The sequence below is a fragment of the Globicephala melas genome, chromosome 20 (assembly GCF_963455315.2).
Source record: "Globicephala melas chromosome 20, mGloMel1.2, whole genome shotgun sequence".
Taxonomy (NCBI): Eukaryota; Metazoa; Chordata; class Mammalia; order Artiodactyla; family Delphinidae; genus Globicephala; species Globicephala melas.
The window spans coordinates 42,735,001-42,760,492 of NC_083333.1; the positions used below are offsets into that span (position 1 = coordinate 42,735,001).

The following is a 25,492-nucleotide window of genomic DNA, read 5'->3' on the forward strand; positions in this document are numbered from 1 at the left end:
CCTCCTCTCTGCTCGGCAGCACCTCTGGGCCATTCTGAAGTTCCAGACAGACCTGAGAAGGAAGGTGCCTGTGCACCTTCCTGGTCTCTACAGGAAAAGACAGAACAGGTGCATGAAAATCTCCTGCAGCAATGAGGGTCAGTGCCCTTCCATCTTGCTTCTGTGCCCAAGTCATTGCTCAGGCCAGTCTCCCAGGACACCTATAAGCCACCAGGAAGCAAAGGTTTGTCTCCATTCTGCCACCACCGGGTCCAGCCCCACTGCCCTCCTTCCGTGGGCCACAGGTGCCTCACTCTTCCCCCATCCTAGCCCCGTTCTTGCCCTCTCCTCCCTCCCAAACAAGTGAGACAGCTGACTCATGCCTCGAGGAAGGCCATTTATTTCCAAGATATAGACTATACTTTTCAGACAGGACTTTTCAGAAGCAGGAAATCTTAGTTGTCGCCTAGAGAGGTGTGTCGAGGACACAGTGAAAGGAGACATGCGGACGTGGAGCAGAGGCTTATCCAACACTGTTACAGCACTTTTTTAAATGAGCAAAACATCTTTAAAAATCCTTATAAATTCTTTATAATATGTTACACATTTAGAGACAATATTTACAATAAAGGATGAGGGAGGGAGGAGCGAGAAATCTACTTTACAGCAAATCTTTGCATAAAACAAGAGGACTGATAGACGTGGCAGTGGGTTCACAACCCCACCTGGGCTTCCCTGGAATGAGTGAGGGCGTGTGTGGGGAGGCCTGTGATCTGAGGTCTATTTACAACTTGTGGGGAGAAGAGGGGGCTGGGTCCCACCCACCCTTCCAAAAGGAGCAGCCCGGCTGAGAGCTCATCAATCAGTGTGTCCGCATGCGCGCGCACGTGCGTGCATGTTGAGTGGGGGGAGAGAGAGAGAGAGAGAGACACCAGGGATGTTTTCTACGCCCCCTCCTAAAGGGAAGAAGGTTCGGGCCTGTGTGCCTCAGCTATGGAAGGAGCAGGCACAGCTGGAAGAACAAATAGAGGGGCAAGAGGTCTAGCAGGGGTGACCGTGGACCCTCCCCAAACCGTCTGGGGAACAGGCAGATTCCCGTGGTCAAACCACTTGGGGAGTGTGATTTAGAGATTGGAAAAAGGTGGTGGGGGGGGAATAACCCTGGTGAGTCTCAGTCCTGCCTCTTGAGAAGGTTGAGAAGTCCCAACCCCCTTCTCTGGCGCTGACAAGCAGCAGGGGGGCAGGATCCCTGTGTGCACCGAAGGCAGGGAGCCCCGGTGGGAGCTGGGTTTGAAGGGGGCAGGAGTGGCAGAAGTTGCTACTGGGAACACTTTGGGACAGTGACTACACACACTCGCACACACCACGCCCCTCCCCCCATGGACACCACCATCCTGCACCTCCTCTCCCCAGACATACATACACAACCGCCCTCCCTTAGCTGGCAGCTAGGAGCTAATTGCGGGGAGGTGGGCAGAGGAAAGGAGTGAAGAGCCAGCATCACCCACTGTCTTTTCTTTAGTCTGAGGCTTGGGGGGTCCCTATCCACACCCCATGGCCGACAAGGGCCCCTAAGTGCGACACAAAGGCCCAGAAGGGCACACTCTGTCACTTACCCAAGGGACAGAGAACCGCCCCAGGAGCCCTGCCCAGGGCCTCAGCAGCCTAGCCCCTCTCCGTCTCCTCAGCCCCGGAGGCCCCCTCCCTCCCACTCCCGCTCTGCGTCCAGTCCCGTCTTCTCTGCCCGCCCCCTAGCAATTCCAGCGCACAAACCAGAGACACGGCCTCAGCGCCTCCCACTTGCACCCGGATGCTCCCGGGGGCAACAAGGCGGGGCGGAGGTGCAAGCAGAGGCGCTTCCTGGGAAACCAAGGGGCTCCGGGTGGGTCAAAGGGGCGCTCGGCGCGGGGGTGGAGGGAGGGGCGGTCACAGACACTGATGGAGGCGGGAGGCGGCCGAGCGGCGCGGGGGCTGGCTCTGCAGGGCCCCCGGCTCCCCGGGCGCGGGCGGCAACGAGGCGGCGGTCGACGGGGCCCGCGCCTTGGTGGACTCCAGGCTGCTGAGGCCCGAGTCCTTGTTGTCACTGTGCGCCCGCGGGCCCACGGGCTCCGGGGGGCCCCCTCCGCCCAGCTCCTTCCACTCGTTGAAGTTGAGGTCGGTCAGCGGGCTCTGCACCACCACCGTGTGGCGGCGCCAGCTGCTCCGGCGCCGCCGCGTCTCGGGAGACAGCGGCCGCCTCAGCCGCACCGGCAGCATATCGTCCGCGGTGCCGCGGAGGCGCAGCCGCAGCGCCTCGAGGCGCGAGGGCCGCGAGCCCAGCGCCGCCGCCGCCAGGGCCGCCGGGGGACGCAGCGACTCCTGGCTGCTGGACGAGGCGGAGCCCGGCAGCCCGACGGCCGCGCCCGCGCCCTCGCCGTCCGCTCGGCTCCGGGCCAGGCGGCGCCGCGCCAGGGTGTCGCCGGGCATCAGGTGGTGCGAGCTGAACGAGGGCTGGCGCTCCGGGAGCCCCCCGGGCCCCGCGCCGCCCTCCGTGTCCGTCTCCACGTGGCTAAGCTCGCTGCGCTCGTCGTCCGCCTCGTCCCCCGCGCCCGCTCGCCGGCCCCCGGCGCCCGAGCACACGCTGCGGTCCATGGTGGACAGGGTGGAGTAGCCCGAGACGATGGAGCGCGTGTCCGCGGCCGGCCGCTCCTCCAGCGCCGCCGGGGGGCTGAGGCGCCCGGGGGCCTCGGGGGCGGCGGCGCCCGGCCGCTGCCCCTCCGGCCGGTCCTGGGCCCCCGGCGCAGGAGCCCCCGCCCTCGCCTCGGGCTTGTGCGCCTCCTGCTCCGAGTCGTCGTCTGTGCTGCTGCCCAGCCCCCGCGCCTCCCGCCGCTTCTTCCTCTTGCGGTTGACCGCCGAGATGAAGGAGATCGCCAGCATCTCCCGGGAGTACGGCTCCTTCTTGGGGGCCCACGAGCCCTGTGCGGGAGACAGGTCAGTGTGCTGGGGGCGCCCGGAGAGCCTCAGCGCCCTCCAACGTCCCACCCCTACACCCCAACACCACAGCACCCAATCTCAACAGGTCCAAGCCCAGCACTCTCACGTCCGCTGTTCCTCCTGGACGGCTGTCCCAACTGGAGTGTCACTATGCACTCTAGAGACTACCCCTCTTCGCCCCCCTCAATCCTGAAGCCTCCTCGGCACCTCCTCCGGTCTTAATCCAGGCTCTCAGCTCTTTCCTGCGAGCTGGGGGCTGGTTTCTCACCTCGCCCCAACTTTCAATCCATTCTCTACATCCAGTGCTGCATAAATCCTTTTAGACACAGCTCTCCTAATAATAGACTCGCAACAGCGAATGACACTCGACAGTTTGAACCCATTTCACATATACTATTCTGGGTTATAATACCAGAGCCTGCAGGGACCTTTCTCGGACCACAGCTCCTCCCTCCCTCCCTCGCCTGCCACTCACTCACCTGGGAAACCTGACTTTCCACCTACTCAGTAGGTACAGGCCTCTCCAGGGCAACCCGCCCAAGCTCATTTCCTTTCCCACCGCACCCCATGCCATTTCCACCGTCCCATCAGCGCCCCACCCTGACAATCCCCAACCCCAGATCAATCCAACCACCAGCTCTGTTGCCAAAAGTGGCTTAAAAATCCCGCACAATCCGCTGGTTTGGATTGAAGCCGCTCCCAAACTGTGATTTACAGCCCCACGGTGGGCAACTTTCAGCCACTGCTCTCATTGCTGAGCCCCGTGGGTGTTTTTTGGTCCTGGCCTTCCAGGATCCCCCAGCAGAGCCCAAGCTGCCCATCACTGCCTCCTCCGACCTGGTTTTTAATCCTCCCTTTCTGGCCTCTCCTCTCTTGGGAGGCTCTTCTTCCTCCTCTTACTCTTAAGAAGCCGTGTTCCCAGGGCTCTGTTCTCAGCCTCTGTCCTCTCTCCCTGGGGACATCCTGCTCCCGAGGTCTCCCTTGGCCAACACCAAACTCTGTCTCTTGAGCTCCAGAACTCTTCTTCCAACTGAATCTGTCGCTACCAAGGTGTCTGCCAGCACCTGAAACTCACCTATCTGGAACCACATTATGGTCCCTACCCCAAACTACCTCCATTCATGTCCCCAGCTCAGGGTGATTTCTCTGCCTCCTCCCTCTTCCCTCCTCATCATCCTCTGTTCAGACCCTCACTCTGCATTTTCTGGGCCCTTCTGCCCTCTCCTAATAGAACTCCCTGCCTCCACCCTAGCCTCACTTCAGCCCTTCCTCCTCAGGAGCCCTTAGTCCTTCTAAGGCAAGGCAGGAATCTAATCGCCTCCAGACTCTGCAGGACCCCACCCCCACCAGGATAAAGCACAGACACAGGGCCCTTCACAACCTACCTAGTGCCCCCCCTGCCCCAACACAGCCTTCACTCTGGCGATGCTGCCCTCCGACCCCTCCCTCGATAGGACTAGCACTGGCAGCCCTTAGTCCCACCCCACCCCCCCACCCTATTTATGGGATGAGCTCTTACTCCCTCTACGAGGCCCAGCTCAAACACGGCATTCTCTATACAGCAACCTCCCACCCAGCTCTCCCTTTGGCTGATCTGGGAAATCTCTTCTTCTCTTCTCATAGACCTTTGAAACTACACATACACCAGCTCTTCTCATGTCAGAATAGCTTTGTTTCCATATCATCTATTATCAAACGCTGAGTTCTCTGAGGGCAAGGTCAGTGGCTTATTTGTGTTTGCATCCATGACTCCTAGTACAGTGCCTGTCACGTAACAGGCACTTGAGAAATGTTAAGTGAATGGGGTGAATGGGGTCCCCTGAACATAAAAATCCCTGTAGAAACGGATGCTGGGACTGGCCCCCAGCTGGGCTGAAATGACCTGCCCTTGCATCCCTTCTCATGGGTCACCTCCTGATTCAGCTGCAGCATAACAGGCACACCTCGGAGATACTGCAGGCTCAGTTCCAGACTACAGGAATACGGCAAATACTGCAGTAAAGCGAGTCACATGAATTTTTTTGTTTCCCGGAGCATATAAAAGTTATGCGTACACTGTAGTCTGTTCAGCGTGTGCTAGCATTATGGCTAAAAAAAAGTACAGCCTTTAATTTAAAAATACCTTATTGCTGGGCTTCCCTGGTGGTACAGTGGTTGGGAGTCCGCCTGCCAAGGCAGGGGACACGGGTTCAAGCCCTGGTCCAGGAGGATTCCCCCATGCCACGGAGCGACTATGCCTGTGTGCCACAACTACTGAGCCTGCGAGCCACAACTACTGAAGCCCACGTGCCTAGAGCCCGTGCTCCACAACAAGAGAAGCCACCGCAATGAGAAGCCCGCGCACAGCAATGAAGAGTAGCCCCTGCTCGCTGCAACTAGAGAAAAGCCAGCACGCGGCATCGAAGATCCAACGCAGCCAAAAATAAAATAAAATAAATTTATAAAAAAAATACTTTATTGCTACAGAATACCATTATCTGAGCCTTCAGGGAGTCGTAATTTTTTGCAATAGTAACATCAAAGTTCACTGATCACAGATCACCGTAACGAATATAATTGTCATGAAAAGGTTGAAATATCGCAAGAATTATCAAAAACGTGACACAGACATGAAGTGAGCAAATACTGTTGGAAAAATGGTTCCAAGAGACTTGCTCAACATAGGGTGGCCACAAACCTTCAATTTGTTTAAAAAAAAATGCGGTATCTGTGAAGCACGATAAAGGAAAGCGCAAGAAAACGCGGTGTGTTTGTAGTGGATGGAGACATAGAGCTGCCTCCCGTGGCCACGGCACTCTCTCACATCAGTTAGTTTTGAGAAAGCCGGAGCCTGTCAGCGATTCAGGATTCACAGGCGTGCAGCTCCTGGGCTGTGTCTGCCCACACGGCACGACTCCAGAAGGCACCACCTGCAGCACTGCTATGACCAGCGTGAGGCACATGGTGGCCAGCACCGCTTTCTGCCTCTGCTCTCTGAGAGACCTGAGAGGCCGCTGGGATCATCTGATCAAATTACCCTCCCATCCTGGCTAGTTACAGAAGCAATGAGGTCAGAATGGTCACTTTCAGGGAATGCAGAGGTCAGCAGGTTCACATAAAGGTTGAGGGGTCAGTCCAGGAGAGGCTACAGGAAACCAGGGGTCTAGCACGAGCAAGGGGTGGAGGTGATCAGGAGCTAGATTCAGGTCACTATAATGAACTTGCTCCCCGCCACAGCAGTCTTGTGATGGAGTGAGCTCCCCATCACCAGAGGTGTGCAGGCAGAGGCTCTATGGAGAGGTTACAGGTGTCCTCTGCACCAGACTAGAGCAGCCTTCTTTCTGTCCAGTGCTTTCATCTGACACATAATGAGCACCTGCTTGGTGTCAGGCACACTGATCTCACTGGGACTCAGCCAGTGCTTAGAGATCCAGAGAGAAATGAGCCCAGTTTGACCAGCCAACATTCAGTTGACTCCACTACTACGGACAGAACTGTTCCCCCATCAAATTCATATGATGAAGCCCTAACCCCCAATGTGATAGTATTTGGGGTCTTTGGGAGGTAATTAGGTTTAGATGAGGTCATGAGGGTGGGGCCCTTATGGTGGAATTAGTGCCCTTACAAGAAGAGACACCAGAGAGCTTGCTGTTTCTCTCGCATGCATGCTCGATTTCTGCTTGCCATATGAAGACACAGTGAAAAGGCAGCCGTCTACAAGACAGGAAGAGTGCTTCCACCAGAAACTGACCATGCTAACATCTTGATCTTGGACTTCTAGCCTCCAGAACTGTGAGAAAATAAATTTCTGTTGTTTTAAGCCACCCAGTCTATAGTATTTTGTTATGGCAGCCTGAGCTGATTAAGACACACTCCTGGCCTTTGGGCTGCCTGGGGCAGGCATCCTGGCCTTACTGGTTCTGTCTCACAGGGCAGGCTCTGGAGCAGGCAACTCACTGCCTGTGAGACCTGGTTCAAAGAACCGGCTTGGGTTTCATTGTTTTCAGTTTCATTGATTTCTGTTCTTATCTTTATTATTTCCTTCCTTCTGTCGGCTTTGGGCTCTGCAAAGACCTTAAAAAATAATTATTATATCAGACATATTTGTTGTTGACCCCACATTTGAGGATAACTCTTATCCCCATAAATAGTGTGAGCAAGCTGAGGATCAGAAAGAGGTTAAGTAACTTGCCCAGTGTCCCAAAGCTACTAAGTAGTGGAGCCAGGGCTCAGGCCCAGGACTGTCTGTGCTTCTAACTGCTGAGCAACACTGCCTCCAGGCCACCTAACTCCCAAGCCGGATCCTCTACTACAGCAGTTACCTCCCCAAGCACTGCCAAGGTGAGCGACTTCTCAGCTTACCTTGGACACTCGGTATTTCCCACCTTCCTTCCCAGTGACTATCAATCTTCTTCAAGGCTCCAGTCACAATTCTCCCAACTCCCTTGACCAAAAAGCAAAGTGGGCTGGCTTGTACAGGGATATAACTTTCAGAATTGCCGCGGCACTTACCTTGGACTTGGCTGAACTACAGGTGGTAGAATCTGTTGTTGAGAAAGGAAAGAAGAATGAAAGTTGGATTGAGCAACAGAAGACTGAGTCTTGTAAACACAATTCCCTCTCCTCAAAGGCTTCAGAAACCAGGGAGTTTGGAAACCTGAGCTCTCCCCAGATCCTGGGAGTGTGATGGGCCTCTGATGTCACTTCCTATGGGATAAGGATGGAGCAGAGAAGGATGTCAGTAACCACTTCCTTTTGAGGCAGAAAGTGACATCAGGCTGCCAGCCACTGGACCCTCATTTGCTCAGGGTTAAGAGCAAGGGGGACTTTTCTTTGGCCTAGTTCCTCTCCCCTCCCCTCCTATCCCTGTTACTCTGAAGCACTGGAGAGAAAATGCCAAATATCAGATGCAGTTCACGGAAACCACAACAATGAAACACATCAAATCACAGATGCTCTGGAGAAATGGAGACCACACGGTGCACAGAGAGGTGGATGCCCTAGATCCACCCTCCCCCCAGCCCCACTCCCAGGCATGAGGGGGCAGAGGGACCGTGTGAATGGTGCAGGACAGGGCAGACAGGAAGTGAGCGGGGCAGGAAGTAGAGAGGGCTGGTGATTGCAGCCTGGAGAGGTTCCACCTCCAGACCTGAGGTCAGTCTGCCCTCGTGGGGCACGGCTGCTGTTAATAATCAGTTACGAAGGGATGCGGGTCCCACTCCCCTAATATCACCGGGGTGGAGAAGGAACCAGAAACAAGTCCTGGCAGTGCTGTCTCCAGGACTGGGGAGGGAGCAGGCCGATCCCAGGATCTCCCGGGGTCCCAGGGGGCAGTGGGCAGGTGCGGTTAATCCACACTCTCCAGCAAGCAAGTTAGATGCCTCCTCCCCAGCCCTCCCCTGCACACAGTGAGAAGAGCAGACGGGCCAACCACACGGCGACACACACGGGGCAGGAGAGTGGCAGCAGGTGATTAGAAGAGACCGGGGGGGGGGTCCTCTCTGCCATCCCCACCCCCCCATGTCCTCTGACCCCCTCCCCAGCCTGCCTCTTGCAACTAGGGGTGCTGTGGTATGCCTCTGTCAGAGACAGAAGCAGTCAAAATACTAAGGGCGGGTCACCCACAGGTGGTAGGAGTTAGTGGCTTGAGCCAAGAAGGGACTGGCCGTTCCTTTGGCCCTGGACTCCTCCGCTATGATAAGGCCAGAGGCCTGGAAGCAGGACTTAGGGGCTGAGTAGCCAGGGGCTCTGATTTCGGAAGCAGGAAGAGCCAGCCCTTGGAGGCGGCTGAGGCAGGAGCTATAGATATACAGAGGCTTCCAGGGTAGCATCCCTGGTGTCCGGAGACGCTGGGTCCCACTACCAGCAAGCGTCCCCCACCCAGATAACCAGAAGTGGCCGAACTCGGCAGAGAGAAAGCCACAGAGCGTGGGGGACTGCAGGAGGGCAGCCATGCAGTGCCCAGACTTCCTGGCAAGAGGGACCAGACGTGGCTCCAACAAGTGCCTCCTTCCTCCTGAGAAGGGGCTTCTGGATGGGACGTGGGTGGGGGTAAGTTGTTAACAACTGTGGGTAACTGGCATGTCAGGGTGAGGCCCTCCTGGCCCCGGACCGTCCTGCCTGCCCCTCGTGCCTGCCCAGCCTTCTTATAATCACCCGCCACTGTTAGTGACCGAGGCCGCGATGCCACACTGTACCCGTTAAATCTCCAACAGGTCCGCTGGAGGAGGGAAGGGGAGGAGGAGAGAAGGGGCAGGATCCAGGGGATAGGGGGAGAGCACAGGGAGAAGAGGGAGGAGGGGTGGAGGGGTGCAAGGAGAAAAGGAAGAAAAATTAAAAAGAGGAACGTGCCCAGGACACAGCCCATGAGAAATAAAAAGCTCAGGAAAGCAATCAGTGAAAACAAAGCCCCTACCCAGCCCGGCGTGGGCACGGCTGAGTCGCGGAGGAGGCAGCACACGGGCAGGCTGGGCCTCCCCAGAGAGGCAGAAGGCCCCACCACAGCCCAGTCCAGCGGCGCGGGCAGGAGCAGGGAAGCTGGGCCCCTGGCCAGCCATCTGGGACCCTCGGGAATGCAGATCCCACCCCCTCTCCACCCCTTCCCAGGCCCCTGCTCTCACCTGAGCCTGGCTCACCAGGGGGCACTGTCCTGCCAATGTTAGGCAGGAGGTACTCGATGTTTGGCACTGACTGAGGCTCCCTGTCGTCCACAGGGGTCTGCAAACAGAAGGAGGGTCAGCCAGCACAGCCTCAGTTGTCTGACTGCAGACCCGACGGAACGGGGAACCCTGAGGACAGGGTGCAGGTCTCCTCCATCAGACCGGGGCTCACCCGTGCAGGGACCGTCTCCTTCATCAGCCAGGCGCTCGAGTGCAGGTCCTGCGTGTCCCCCATTAGACTGTTTCGTGCCTCCCCCCCACACCTTGGCTGGACCCTAAAGGCCGGAGCTGTGACTCCCTCATCAGACTGGACCTTCCTAAGCCCTCTATCCTCCTCGTAAGATTGGAGGACAGGGTCTGCCTTTGCTACTGGACTAAGTTTCCTTAGGGCAAGGCCTCTATCTCCCCCTCAGACTGGGGCTCATGAAGGTGAGGACTGTTGTCTCCCATCAGATTGGAGGCTCCGGAGGAGAGGGCTTATGTTCCTTCCATCAGACTGGGATGTCCCAAGGGCAGGGACCTTCCCCTGCTTCAGTCTTGCTGCCCACCCCTCCCACCTGGGACGAGGGCCCACCATCGACCAGACCCCACCCCACGGGCCCTCTGCACCACTCACTCTCTCTCCCTTGTCCTCGTTGTCGCTGAAGAACCAGTCTGACTGCAGAGGAGACAAAAGGAAGTGATGGAATCAGCGTGGGAAGGAGCTGAGGGAAGACAGGGAGACACGGGCTCCCAACCTGCTCAGTTCAGAGGACCCACTCAGACACACCTGATGGAAAAGTCTGGACCCCAGTGTGGAAAGGAAATGCAGCCTGGAGTGGGAGAAGGCCTGAGCACAGATGGATGGCTGGCTCAGGGAGAGCTTCTCTTTGCCTGTTTTTCACTAAACACAGTCCCCTGCACGTCACCTGAAGCGAGGGGGCAGCAGCGCCATCTAGTGCCAGCCAGGTCCACTGCGGGGACAAGGCCAGCCGCGGTGGCTGTAGCTGCATGTACCCGACACCAGCCTAGGCTCCACACTGACAACAGGGGTGGAACCCCCCCAGCCCCCCGGAAAAGGCAAGTGCCTAGAGGGAGGTGTTAGGAGGTTCCCTGAGGGGCAGGCAGGCAAGGTTTTCTCCTAAATGCCAAACAGAATAGAAAATAAAGTAATAATCCCACTCAAATATATTTTGTGAAATTTGAGAATCTTGAAGATAAAACTCTAAAAGTTGGGCTTCCCTGGTGGCGCAGTGGTTGAGAGTCCGCCTGCCGATGCAGGGGACACGGGTTCGTGCCCCGGTCCGGGAAGATCCCACATGCTGCAGAGCGGCTGGGCCTGTGAGCCGTGGCCGCTGGGCCTGTGCGTCTGGAGCCTGTGCTCCACAACGGGAGAGGCCACAGCAGTGAGAGGCCCACGTACCGCAAAAAAACCCCAAAAAACTCTAACTCTAAAAGTTTTCTGAGGAACAAAAACAGATTGCTCACACGTGAACAAGTATCAGCTTTAACTAGAACTTTCAGCAGCAACAGACACAAGAAGACAAGGAAGTAATATTTTTGATGTGTTTCTGAACTACAAGTGCAGGGATTTTGAACCTAGAACTTTATACCTTGCTAAGCTCTCATTTAAATTTGAGTGTGAAATAAAGCTATTCTAAGACGTCAGGAAGTTTGCTACTCAAAGACTATCTTAACCGAGTACATGAGCAAGTAAAGAAATGAATCCAGGACGGAACAAGAAGTTCTAAGAAGTAAGGATGGATAATAGCGTAGAAAAGTCAACTGTTATCAAACTAAGCAATGATGCACACACACACGTACAAACACAGACAAAGTATACCCATGACAATCTGGAATTCAAATTCTGAGGGAGAAACCAGTGACAGGTGAAAGTACACTAAGGTACTTGGCTTTTAGATGTGGTAGAAGGAAGATGTGGATACTGATAAGCTCTAGAAATTGATAGTAAAAATTAAACGTAACTACAGGCTTTTGCAATTGTATCATTCAACGTAAGTATGGGTTTTATAAATTATGTAAGTTTTATATCAGGAAAATAAAATGAGCCCATCCAAAGCAAGGTAGAAAAGACCAAAAAAAGGAAATAAAATGAAAATGTAGTAAACAGAAAATGACATTTAAGATGGCAGAAATAAGCCCTGACAGGGACTTCCCTGGGGGCGCAGTGGTTAAGAATCTGCCTGCCTATGCAGGGGACACGGGTTCGAGCCCTGGTCTGGAAAGAACCCACATGCCTCAGAGCAACTAAGCCCGTGCACCACAACTACTGAGCCTGCACTCTAGAGCCCGTGAGCCACAACTACTGAGCCCATGCGCCACAACTACTGAAGCCCGTGTGCCTAGAGCCCATGCTCCGTAACAAGAGAAGCCACCGCAATGAGAAGTCCATGCACCACAACGAAGAGTAGCCCCCGCTCGACGCAACTAGAGAAAACCTGTGTGCGGCAACAAATGCAATGCAGCCAAAAATTAAATAAATAAATAAGTCCTGACAGTACAGAAATTACAAAAAAGTAAATGAGCTAAGCTCACTAACTGAAAGTTAAAACACACAGAATGTTATATATATTTAAGGATATCCTTATACTTAAAATTAGCATCTAGAAGGTGGATTGAAAATACACACATTAACCTATCAGAGTGGTAATTATTGGGGGGTGGGCAGAGTGGGCTTTGGAATGAGGCAGGGAAACAAGGAGACTTGCAAGGTTGATTATGACCTTGGGCCATGAACCTCAATCATTATTCATCATGATCAGGCATATGATTAACTCAAATAAGACAGAAGAGAAACAAGAGACAGAAGAGAAAAGAGAGATAGAGGATGAGGGAGAAATGCAGGATCTGGAGTCAGCTTCGGGCTTAAGTCCACATCGGGTAAATTACCTCTCTATTTACTTATCTTTAAAATGGGCATAATGTATGAGTATCTACTTCTAAAACTGTGGTGAGGATTAAAATAAAATACTGTATGGCTGTTATCTAAAAGACAGGAAATAAATAACAAGTGTTGGCAAGGATGTGGAGAAAAGGGAACCCTCCTACACTGTTGGTGGGAATGTAAATTGGTGCAGCCACTATGGAGAACAGTATGGAGGTTCCTCAAGAAATTAAAAATAGAACTACCATATGACCCAGCGAATCCACTTCTGGGTATTTATCCGAAGGAAACAAAAACACTAACTTGAAAACATACATGTGTCCCCATGTTCGTTGCAGCATTATTCACCACAGCCAAGACAGGGATGCAACCTACGTGTCCATCAATGGATGAATGGATAAAGAAAATGTGCATATACTGTATGTGTGTGTATACACACACGCACACACACACACACATATGCAGTAGAATATTATTCAACAATTTAAAAAAGGAAATCGGGCTTCCCTGGTGGCGCAGTGGTTGAGAGTCCGCCTGCCGATGCAGGGGACGCGGATTCGTGCCCCGGTCCGGGAGGATCCCACATGCCGCAGAGCGGCTGGGCCCGTGAGCCATGGTCGCTGAGCCTGTGCATCCGGAGCCTGTGCTCCGCACGGGAGAGGCCACAACACTGAGAGGCCCCCATACCGCAAAAAAAAAAAGGAAATCTTGCCATTTGCAACAACATGGATGAAACTTGAGGGCATTATGCTAAAGTGAAACGACAGAGAGAGACAAACACTGTACGATCTCACTTATATGTGGCATAAGAAAGCCCCAAATTATCCAAGTTCATAGATGCAGACAACAGACTGGTGGTTGCCAGAGGTGAGGGGGTGGAGGGTGGTTGAGATGAGTGAAGGCAGTCAAAGAGTACAAACTCCCAGTTATAAAATGAGCAAGTCCTGGGGATGTAATGCATCATGGTGACTACAGCTAATAACACTACTGTATATTTGAAAGTTTCAAAGAGAGTAGATCTTGAAAGTTCTCATCACAAGAAAAAAGAACTTGTCACTGTGTGTGGTGATGGATGTTAACTAGACTTATTGTGCTGATCATTTCACAAGCTATACAAATACGGAATCATTATGTTATACACCTGAAACTAATATAATGTATGTCAATTACATCTCAATTTAAAAAACAAAAAAGAAATACCACATGTAAAACATTTAGTACAACACATTAATGTATAATAAATGTTAGCTCTTTTTTTTTTTTTGCGGTATGCGGGCCTCTCGCTGCTGTGGCCTCTCCCGTTGCGGAGCACAGGCTCCGGACACGCAGGCTCAGCGGCCATGGCTCACAGGCCCAGCCGCTCCACGGCATGTGGGATCTTCCTGGACCGGGGCACAAACCCGGGTCCCCTGCATCGGCAGGCGGACTCTCAACCACTGCGCCTTCCTGGACCGGGGCACGAACCCGGGTCCCCTGCATCGGCAGGCGGACTCTCAACCACTGCGCCACCAGGGAAGCCCAATGTTAGCTGTTATTAATAAAAGGTGCAGTCCCCGGAGACAGGCTGACCAGAGGGAGCCCTAAGAAGCCAGCCTCTAACTCGGGTTTGAGGGAACCTAAAAGCGCTCTGGGAATCTGGAAGTCTACAGGAAGCTTCCGGGTGGCCCATGGTTCTCTGGAAGAATTCATGCTAGCTCATGCCACCCTGCTTTTGCCCATGCTGTTCCCTCTGCCTGGAACATTCATTCTCCCTTCTCTGCCTGGCTAAATTCTTTGTGTCTTTCAAAAACTCCCTGACTATAGTCCCAGCTCTACGCCCAGGGCTGGGTTGGGTCTTTCCACGGAGCTTCCCTGGACATAGCCCAGAGCATGAAGAAGTGATGTCTTCAGAGCAGGGCCTGAGTTCCATTCATCTCTGTGTTCCCAGCACCTGCGTGTGTATCTGGCATGGAATGACGATGTTGGTGGTGGTGGTGATGATGATAGTTAACTTTTTTTTTTGGCGGGGGGGGGGGGTGGTGGCACGCCGTGCAGCTTGTGGGATCTTAGTTCCCCAACCAGGGATCGAACCTGGGCCCCTGGCAGTGAGAGTGTGGAGTCCTAACCACTGGACCACCAAGTAATTCCAAGAGCTAACTCTTATATCACACTACCTAACCAGGCACCATTTTAAGTGCCTTACAGATAACGACTCATGCAACCTCAATAACATTGTGGGGTAAGTACTATTATTATCTCCACTTTACAGGTGAGGAAATGGAGGCACAAAAAGAATAAGTACTTGTCCAGGGTCCCACAGCATATAAGGAGCAGAGCCAGGGTTCAACCTCAGGCAGGCTGGCTCCAGAGGCAGTGCCCTGAACCTCTACACCGGTGCTTCTCAACTGGGGCGACTCTGCCCCCCGAGGGGGCATTTGGCAATGTCCTGAGACACTTTCAGTTGTCACAAGTGGAGGGATGCTCCTGGTATCTGGCCAAGAGATGCTGCTAAACGTGCTATAAGCCACAGGACAGCCCCCAACAAAGAAGAATGATCTGGCCCCAAAGGTCACTAGTGCCAGGCTGAGAAATCCCAGGGTACACATGGTAGGAATCAGCACGTGTGCCGACTGAACAAATGAACAAACGCCTTGGCACGGTCTTCGTTTGGGCTCCAGCTGACTCAGTAAACGTGAGTATGAGCTGGCTGCTGACTTGCTCATGGGCAGCTGAACAGCCGGGTTTGCTCATCTCCATTCTGCCATTATCTTGCCGTGTGACCCCGGGCGAGTCACTGCTCCTCTTTAGGCCTCAGTATCCACCCTCTGTACGAGGCAAGGTCAGCTCTGCTGCCTTAAGGCCCCTTCCAGCTCTGCTGTCCAAGCGTTCCACAGAAACCAGGAGTCCTAGGCAGGGAGGCCAGGTGATGGTTGCAGCTGAAACTCCCAGCAGGAGGTCATGTCGCCCATGAACTCCAACCGTCCACTGAGTGGCCAGGGGTTCAGAGCCAGAGCCAGAGCAGTCTCTGTCACAAGTCCCACCCTGCCTGAGCTCGTGACTACACCGCTCCCTGGCTGCAGAGCCTCTTACGTGGGCGGGCTCAGTGAGCTCAATGTGAATTGAGGGGGTAGCTCATTCCCTCGACAATAGTCCAGGGCCGATTATGTTCTAATGCCAAGGGGGCAGAGAATGGAGGGTTGCACGCTCAGTTAGTTCCCAGGAAGGAATCCCTCAGTGGGAAAGCCCAGACTGGCAATAACCGCCACAGCAATTCATTCATTCATTCATTCATTCATTCAACAAACACTGAGTGTTCGCCATGTGCCAGGCTCTAGGCTTGGTGCTGGGATTACACGTATGAAGGAGACTGATGCGCTCCGTATCCCCCAACCCTGCCCAGAGGAGGAGCTGCCGTTGGCTGGGCACTTCCCCCGGGACCCTAAGGGAGGGTAAGTGGACACACTCTGGGCCTTCCTTCTCCCTGAAGACTGCTGTTCCTGACATCCCAGCTGACCACAGGCCTTGGGCTTCCTGGGGCTTCACTCCCAGCTTCACTAGGAGCCTCTCCTCCCCACTGCCCCGCCCCCGCAAAGCATACACTCATGGGGACCCCGACGGCTCCCTGTTGGTTTGGGGAGCTGAACTTTTCCAAGAGAGACAGGCTTCCCCAGACCAAGGCCACATCAGGATCCCTGACATTGCTCACCAGCCCTGGCCTCCCTGACAGCTCTGGAGTGGGCCTCCGGGCTGGTGATCCCAATGTTAGAGTGCGAACAGGCCTCGACATACCCTCTTATGGCTCAGGGCCCTGACACGTGGTGAAGGAAGGAAACAAGCAGACGAGGCCAGCCAGCATGACCAAAGTCCACCCATGGCCTCACTCAGCTAACTCTGACCAATCTCCCTCACTCCAAAGCCCCCAGGAGTCAGACCTCCCAGTTGGTTGGGGAGTAAAGCACAGGCTTTGGTCAAACAGTCCTGGCTTAAAATCCCGGGGCTGCTACTTATTAGCTGTGTGACCTTGAGCAAATCACTTTGCCTCTCTGAGTCCCCCAGTTTCCTCATCTGTAAAATGGGAGTAACATGACCTGGTTTCCCTTCCCTAAAGTGTTTATGAGGTAGGGGAGGCTGAGGTTTCCCTTCCCTTGACCAGCTGCCAATCTTATTTCTCCTGGCAGGAGGGTTCTGGTTCCATTCTTTGTGGACTAGACCACAGGCCACACCAAGATCTGGAAATGGAAAAATCTATGATTCATAAAAACATCCCTGAGGGCCCCAGAAGGGGGTGGTGCTGCCCTGGGTTTGGCTCTGGAAAACCAAGGTCTCCTGCGCCCTCTGCTGGCCACTCTGGGTTCTCATCCCGTGGTGGATAACAATAAGAATTCTTAGAAACACCAGGCTCATGGGGCCTCCAGGCAGCCGTGAGAGGAAGGTGACCAGCCCAAGACACACTGAACATGCAGCCAGGATCCTGCCCCAGCCCATCATCCGCCCTGCGACATCCGCCTCCCCCTATCCCGGGCATCACCATTTTCTCCCTGAAGTCTCAAGTGGGCCTGCAGGGAGAGCTCTGTCCCTACCTCTGCACCTGTCTGCCCATTTCTGCCAGGACACCTCTCCTGGGGGCCACCTTCTGAAGGCATCCCTTCTTTCACCCCTTCTGCCCTCCAACCTGGCAGCACCTTTCCCTGACCTTCCTCCTCCCTCCGACCCTCACATGCATCTTGGAAGCTCAGGGCCTCCTGATTCTCCTGCTGGGGATGCAATATCCCGGAAAGACGGGGGTTCAGGACCCATTCCCGTCTGGCCTTAAAACGCAGCCTACTGCCTCTGAAGGGCACCCACCATCTCAGCAGCATTTCATTCAGCTGCCTCATCCTTCCCCGAGCACATCCACCCGGGCAAGCGGGAGCCGGGTGCCCAGGGGGACTTGGGCCAGGGCAGCTGCTTACGTGCTGGATCAGCGTCTCCACAATCTTGTAGCGGTCAGGCATGTGGGTCACCATATCCGCCATGTTGTCCTCGGACGTCCTCACCAGCGTTGGCCCGAAGACTAGGGCCAGGTTCCGGGGCTCCATCTGGGCAGGGGAGGGAAGCGGATGAGCATCAACACCCCTGTGAGCTCTGACTTCCAGCACCCCAGGCCTCCCTCACTCTGGGCCCTCAGGCCCCCAGCCCGACCCCATCCTGAGCTGACCCTGGCTTAGGGGCCAGATGCCTCCTTGCTGGGCATGGAGGTGCCTGGTAAGTAGAGAACAGGCCAGCTTTCAGCCCCACTCACGCCAGTCCCGGCGCTCATGGGCAGTTCCCCACCTGCACACCCACGCTGTGCTTGCTCGCAGTGGGAGAAGCCAGAGTGAGGACCCATGGGAAGTTCCAAGGGTGTTTTAGGACCGGGAGGAATCCTATACCTCCTCTCAGTTCCCCCACCCCGCCACCGCAGAATCAGAAGATATAAGGGGTTTGCTTAGGAAAAGGTAACACAAGGGATCTGAGCTAGATCAGAGGATAGATCTCCATCAGACCCAGGGCTCTGAGGCTCTCTGCTTCAGAGGGAAGACCCTCAGAAATTCAGGAGATGGCTCTCCAGGGAGAAGCACGGGCCAGTATGCAGGGAAGGGGTGGGGACAGAACAACCCTTAAGAAGGAGGGCGTGGCCAGAGGGGCTTGAGATGATCTAACCTGGAGGAGCTTAGAATATGCTGAGGAGGGACTTCCCTGGTGGCACAGTGGTTAAGAATCCGCCTGCCAGTGCAGGGGACACGGGTTCGAGCCCTGGTCTGGGAAGATCCCACACGCTGCGGAGCAACTAAGCCCGTGCGCCACAACTACTGAGCCCATGTGCCACAACTACTGAAGCCTGCGCACCTAGAGCCCGTGCTCTGCTACAAGAGAAGCCACCGCAAGGAGAAGCCTGCGCGCCACAACAAAGAGTAGCCCCCGCTAGATGCAACTAGAGAAAGCCCGCGCTCAGCAACAAAGACCCAACACAGCCAAAAATAAATAAATAAATAAATTTATTAAAAAAAAAAAAGAATATGCTGAGGAGACCCTGGTAGGCTTCCCTCCCCCACACTTCACATCAGGGCCTCCACCCACCTTGTTTTTCTCCGAGTGGTCAGCTATGGTCTTCAGATGGCCCACGAGGAATTTGAGTGTTTCATAGTAATGTCCTGGCAGATCCCGGATCTGGGTGGGAGAAAGAAGGGGCGTGGGACCAGGGTGTGATGACCTCCACCGCCCCACCGCACCCCAAAGGGGCTCCGCTGCCATATCTCAGTGGGTCTGGGATCCCCCCTCTAACTGCCCCCCCCTCGCATAGATGGAGAAACTGACGCCCTGAGGGGAGAAGGGCTTGCTGAGGTGCTCGCCCTGCGCAGTCTGCCCTTTGCCCAGCAGCACCCCTCTCCTCACCAGCTTCCGCAGAGTCTGCATCCGCTCCCTCGAATCTTCAATGCGATTGGCCTCGATGAAGTCATTGTATTTGTCTAGAACACAGTGAGAACTCTTTTGAGAGGTGGGCCTCCAGGCTGAGGAGGCCCTGCCGGGAGGTCAGTGTTTTGTACCAAGGCTGTTCCAGTCTGGGGGGGACTCTGTGGCCTTGTGTTCATGTGACCAAACCCACCACGGCTGCCCTCAGGTGCACAGCTGACCTGGGATAGCCCAGGTGTGTTTGTTTGGGAAGAAATAAGATCTCAGCTGCCTACTGATCCTGGAAAAGGGGTCCCTGCCCCAGCCTCCAGGACAAGGACACCACAAGGTTGGAAGAGAAAAGAGAAGGTTACCTAGAAAGAGGGAGGGGTCTTTCAGCCTCCAAATACCCTTCCCCCTCTGTGTCAACGTTCCCCCAACTCCCTTCAGAAAAAGTCCATGGGAAACTTTAAAAAATGGGATGTGTTAAGTTTATCCTAAAGCTCATCTGGAAGAATGATGAGGGAGGATTTGCCCTGTTAGATACTGAAATATACTAAAAAGACAGCACAGCTAAGGCAGGTGATGAAGGATCAGGACAGATAAAGGCAGCACTTCAAGTCAGTTATCTTGTTGGGAAAATAAATCCATTTCTAGCTCACATAATACACAAATAAATTCAACTGCATGGCAGAGCCAAAAACAGAAGTTATTAAAATATTGGGGAAAAATAAGAAAATACTTTTATAATCATAAGGCATTCTTAAACATGAGATACAGAATCCATTAACGGTTAACAGCTTGACTGTACATAAAATAACTGTTTTCAATTTCCATACTGAAAAGTTAAAAGGCAATGGCAGACCAAGAGCAAATATTTACAAAAACTAATAAAGGGTTAATATCCATAATGTACAAAGAGCTTGTCTCCTACAAATCAATAGGAAAAAAGACCAAGAACCCAGTGGCAAAATGGGCACATAGTCTGAACGAGCAGCTACAGAGGAAACGGTACAGGCCAATAAACTAGTGAAAAGATAGTTCATCTCTTAGTAACGACAGAAATGAAAATGGTAACAATAGTGAGATGCCGTGTTCTCTGTCCGATCAGCAAACGTTTAAAATATTAATAACATCCAGTGCCGATGGGAATGTTAGGAAGCAAAATCTCTTACGCTGCTACTGGGAGTGTGAACTAGGGCCGCCTCCCCAGAGTCCAACTTGACTTTAGCTTTCAACATGTTTTCCAGGACTTTAACCCAGCAATTCCACGTCTACGAATCCACCTCCAGGACCCTGGTCCAGGTGTGCAGGAACGTAGGCAAGGAAAGTCACTGTAACACGTTTCGAAATAGCAAAAATGCGAAGACAACCTAAATAGCTAGCAGTAGGGGAGTGATTAGACAAATTACAGTCTATTCAGCCTAGGAAAAACTATGTGGTTGATTTAAAAGAAGAATGAGGTAGAGCTCTTTGTACTGACACGAGTGAATCTCAAAATTATAAGTCTCCTTCTGTTAAGAACTCAAGCAGTGGTGTGCTGGAGCCGCTCGCCCGCATGGGCTTCTGACAACCAGCTGTGTTTGGCTTTCATGTTGGTGACAGCAAATTGGGAGCTTGAAATCAGCCGTGGTGGGAGTATTTATACCATGGAAACTGGAAAATGCTACACATCACGGCTTTTTTCCCTTGAGAGCCTGATGTGAAACGTTTACCAGTGCGCCACTGAACCCGCCCAACTTCAAGCCCTACATATGCGAGTGTGTCTTTGTCACACGTGTAAGAGGGTCTGGAAGGAAACGCAATGCACTGTTAATAAGCAGCTCAGCAAATGGTCAAGAGCTGGGCTCTGGAGCCAGATGCCTGGGGCTGAACCCTGGCTCTGACACTTACAACCTCTGTGACCTTGGGCAAGTCACTTAACTTCTCTGTGCCGTAGTTTCCTCATCTATAGAGGGGAAATAATAGTACCTACCTCATGGAGTTGTAGGGAGTAGTGCCTGGCACACAGTAAATGCTCAGAAAGTGTGAGGATAACCTCTGCGGACAGGGAATGGGAGGATGACAGGGACCCTTGTGTTTACTTGATTCATATCTGTACTACCTATGTTTTTTACAAGCATGTGTTTCTTTTGTATTAAAACAAAAACCCCCAAAGTAAAACCAACACACCCCATTTAAAAAGTGGTCAGGATGCAACCTAGACAGGTATTCCCTCCTCCTCCCATCTTCCACTTCCACCCCCTACTCACCATCGGTGAAAAGAGGCTCAGGCAGCTTTCGGAAGAAGGACTTGAGCAGGCTGCTGATCACGTTGAGGTCCTGCCAGCGCTGGGGAGGGGCAACGACATCAGGCCACAGGCAGGGCCCCGCCCAGGTGCCCAAGCCTCCACGCCCCCAGGTTCAGAGCCAGCCAGGCCCCGCCCAGGTGCCCACACCTCCACGCCCCCAGGTTCAGAGCCAGCCAGGCCCCGCCCAGGTGCCCACACCTCCATGCCTGTCCAGCCCTAGAGCCCAGTGCAGCCCGGCTTGGGCCCTCCCTGGGACCCACTCATAGCCAGCTCTCCCCAGACCAGGACTGTCTGGGCTAAGAAGACTCATCACAGTAGAAAAGAGTCCCCAGCTAGGTCCTAGCCCCTCCACCACCTGGCCCCAGCACCCCTCTGCTCCAGCCAGCCCAGTGGGCTCGGACATTTGTCCACGCAGAGAAAGAGGCAGGTCCCTTCCTTGGTGCAGGCACTGTGGGGGACAGAGGTGAGCAAAACCCATCCCCGCACGAGCCTGCCCACTGGACCTCCATTAGGCCTGCTGGTGCCAACTCCTGCTTCCCAGCGCCCCCCGCTTAGGGGCATCATCCCGGACCCCTCTCCTCATCCATGACACAGCTCACGTTCATGCCTGGTGGCTTCCTGTCTCAGGCCCTTTGCACCGGCTGGTTCCCTCCACTAGAACTCGCCTCCCCCTGCCCTTCACATGACTGGCTCCTCCCGAATCTAAACGTCTTCGGAGAGGCCTCCCCCGACCCGACCATCGCGGCACAGCCGCCATCACCACTGCCGGCCGTCTGTAGCACAGCCCTGACTTTTCTTCCTTCTGTGGCACTTACCGCAGTTGATCATTACTGTATGCATTCGTTTCCTTGTTCCTGCCTGGCCGATCTGTAAGCCACATGAGGGGCAGGGATCCTGCCTGTTTTATTCCCACTGCACCCCTATCACCTAGCCAGCCCTATCAGCCTGGCACTTAAATGGTCTCAATCATGAATTCTCAACCAGGGCGACTCAGCCCCCAGGGACGTTTAGCAGTGTGTGGAACCGTTTGGTTTTCACAAGCGGGGGGTGCCACTGGCATCTAGTGGACAGAGGCCAGGGATACTTCTAAACTTCCTCCAGTGCGCAGGATAACCTCCCACAAAAAAGAATTATTCTGCCCAAAGGGTCAAGGTTGAGAAACTCTGATCTAAATAAATGGTTGTTGAATACAAGAACGAATAAAAGAATGGCCGGCTCAGTGTCTCTCCTGTCCACCAGGGGGCACCATCAGCCTGCACAAAGTCAAGGATAACTCCCTTGAAAGGAACTGCTCAGAATAACTCATGTCCAGAAAGCAACAGAATACCCCCAACAGAGACACACAACTCCACAATATACACACTCATTACCATGGGGCCACAGCTTAATGCCAGACCGTCCACAGGCTCGATGAGAACGCTTAACTTCCAGCACTCTCCGTGACAAATGACACAAACTGATGTCTGAGACAAAATCACACACCCAACACACACGGCACGGCCCCACCCTGGTCCCTCTTCTCCCTGGACGAGGCCCAGCTCATGTGCACACCCAGTGTGGGCTCCTGCCCACCTCCCTCCACTGCCTCCTGGCCCTCATGTGTAGGCTCTTCTCATCTCCCAGCTGCCAAACCCAAGGCCTTGCCCTGTCCTTTTTTTTTCTTTCCCCCCATTGGAGAAAAATTTATCAAGGCTAAAGACTGGAAACAACTGAAATGCTTAACTACTAAAGAATACGTAAATTATTTGTGGAATATCTGTATCATGAAATAAAAAGAGCAATAAAAAAATATGAACTCTAGATTTTTCAACAAAGATGAATTTCACAAATTATGGATGGTGATAATGCCATTTTTGTTGTTGTTCTGTTGTTGTTACTCCACCTTTATTGAGGTATAATTAACAGATAAAAATTGTATATATTTACGATATACAATGTGATTGATTTGATAAATCTATACCCTGTGTAATGATTCACGCAATCAAGCTGATTAAAACACTTATCACCTCACATAGTTACCTTTTATTGTGTGCTGAGAATACTTAAGGTCTAATAGCTCAGCAAATTTCAGGTATACAATATTTAATTACCGTCACCATGCTGTACATTAGATCCCAGAATTGCCCTGTCCCTCGTGACCCCTCCTATGCCTAAGCATCTGCCCCCCCATCCCCAGCCTCACCTGAGCTGCCCTCTCCTTCTGTCCCACTCAGAGCCTGGCCCTTGCAGTCCCCACGCCCACCCTCTCCCCAGACGGCAGCTCCCTCCGTCGTCTCACCTCTGTGCCCCAGCGTGACCCCACGCTCACTCCCCAATTCACCCTCGGTCTAGTGCCTGATTATGCATCACCCCCATGTGGGTGACTTACCACCACTCCAAGTCCAATGCGGTTCCTACCTGACACATCCTCCCTCTCCTGCCCTACTCCCCTGGTCTGCCAGGGACAGATACCACCAGCCTGTAGCTCAAATTTTTAGCTCTTTCCTACCCCTCCTTCCTCCCTCTCATGCAGCCAACTCCTAGAGCTGCTCCCATCCTCCTTACCCCCTCCCCCTGGGACCACCAAGACCTCCTGACCCCTCCCACAATATCGGTAATTTCTTCCCTAGATGCCCTGCTCTGGGCCTCCCTCATTCGTATCCATTAGGCATAAGCTAAAGCACTACTTCCTCAAACCCTACTCTCATTTATGCCTCCCCAGCTGAGGAACCATCAAAGGCTCCCTACTGTCCATTGGCTCAAGGTCAAAGGCTTTAGTGAAGCCATCAAAAGCCCTCTGTCCCCTGCCCTGGGCCTCACCCTCTCCACTGCCAAGCCCAGGAGGTGGGTCCATTCTCTGTCCTGACACTCAGACCCTTCTCTGGGATTTTGGAAAATGCTATCACCCGCTGCCTGGACTGCCTTCCTATTCACCTGCCCCTTCCTATTCATCCTTCAAAGATTTCAAACCCCTGCTCCAGTCCCCAGCATCCTCTCCTTCCTCATCAAACAATCTGGTCCTTGATGAGAACCAGCTTTTTCTCTTGTCCACTATTTCACACGTACTCATCTTGTCTCCCTAGCTCCTTCCCAAGGACAGGAAGACTATCTTACATTTTCACATACAGCTTCAGAGTACTGTTGACTCATGGGACTTCACTGTCCAGATCCATGGTTTTCCAAAACATCTTTTCCAGCAGAGCACTTTTTGTCAAGTGAAACGATACATGAAAACCCAATATGAAAAAAACCGACATAAAAAAAGCAGACAGAGCAAAGCAGGTTACTCTAGATGGGGGGTCCTGGCCTCCCACAGCACCTCTGGGGAACCTTAGGGTTCTGGGAAACACTGGCCCTGCTGCAAACTCTTTTTTTTTGTTGAAATATTTATTTGGATATTTTCCCCAGTTTTACTGAGACATAACTGACATATAACCTGCTGCAAACTCTTTTTTTTTTTTTTGGCTTAAATAACAGAAGTTTCTTTTCTCACAACTCTGGAGGCCGGGAAATCTAAGAACAAGGTGCCAGCCCATCCAGTCTTTGATGAGGGTTCCCTTCCTGGTTTGCAGGCAGTCACCTTCTTGCTGTGTCCTTACAAGATGGAGCAGGTGAGGCAGGGAGCTCTCTGGTGTCTCCTTTCACAAGGACACTAATCCTATTGTACCAGGGCCCTGACTTTATGACTTCATTTAACCTTAATTACCTCCTAATCGGCCCGATCTCCAAATACACTCATCTTGGGAGTTAGGGCTTCAACGTATAAATTTTGGGAGGACACGACTCAGTTCACAGCACAAGAGAAAGAGGAGATGACTGTTAGAGCAGAATTCTGGAGGAATCCAGAATTCTCCAAAAGAGGATTGTGAACACTGTTTAGAGATATTAACATTTCTCTCTATAGCAGAAATGACGAGTTGCAGTGAAAGTACGGAAACATTTTTAGACAGGACAGACATCTCGGAAGTCTGCATTAGACGGCCTAGATCGTCTTTGGAATGCTGCACTCTGCCTCCTTGGTCTGCTGTTATCCACTTTTCAGAGTTATTTGATAGTTACTTTATATGTTCTGTCCAGGATTATTAGATGTAATCAGTAGGAAAGACTGGACAGAGTGTGTTTGCTCTATCGTAACTGGATCCAGAGCCCCGGTATGTAATTTTTTATTCCTGCTCTAAACACATCATTTTTTTAAATTGAGGTCTAGTTGATGTACAGTATTATATGTTTCAGGGGTACAGCATAGTGATTCACAATTTTTAAAGGTTATATTCCATTTATAGTTACTATAACCTGCTGCAAACTCTTGTGTGGTTGTCAGATCCCTTCACGAGCTGCTCTCGTCTCATCTGATCAAC

The 25,492-nt window shown here is 53.0% G+C and overlaps 1 protein-coding gene across 5 annotated transcripts in view; it reads right to left on the reverse strand.

The window, feature by feature from the left end:
• Positions 1-368: 368 nt before the first annotated feature.
• ARHGAP23 (Rho GTPase activating protein 23) overlaps positions 369-25,492 on the reverse strand; it is an 80,827-nt gene continuing 55,703 nt past the window's right edge. For all 5 annotated transcript variants that reach the window (XM_060290095.1, XM_060290093.1, XM_030839863.2 and 2 more), the window contains 8 exons: positions 21,117-21,195; positions 18,868-18,941; positions 18,553-18,642; positions 17,406-17,531; positions 10,207-10,248; positions 9,552-9,648; positions 7,444-7,475; positions 369-2,934 (listed from right to left, as the gene is read on the reverse strand). In XM_060290095.1, the coding sequence (XP_060146078.1) occupies positions 1,906-2,934; positions 7,444-7,475; positions 9,552-9,648; positions 10,207-10,248; positions 17,406-17,531; positions 18,553-18,642; positions 18,868-18,941; positions 21,117-21,195 (1,569 nt within the window). In that variant the 3' untranslated portion in view covers positions 369-1,905. The remainder of the gene's footprint in view (positions 2,935-7,443; positions 7,476-9,551; positions 9,649-10,206; positions 10,249-17,405; positions 17,532-18,552; positions 18,643-18,867; positions 18,942-21,116; positions 21,196-25,492) is intronic.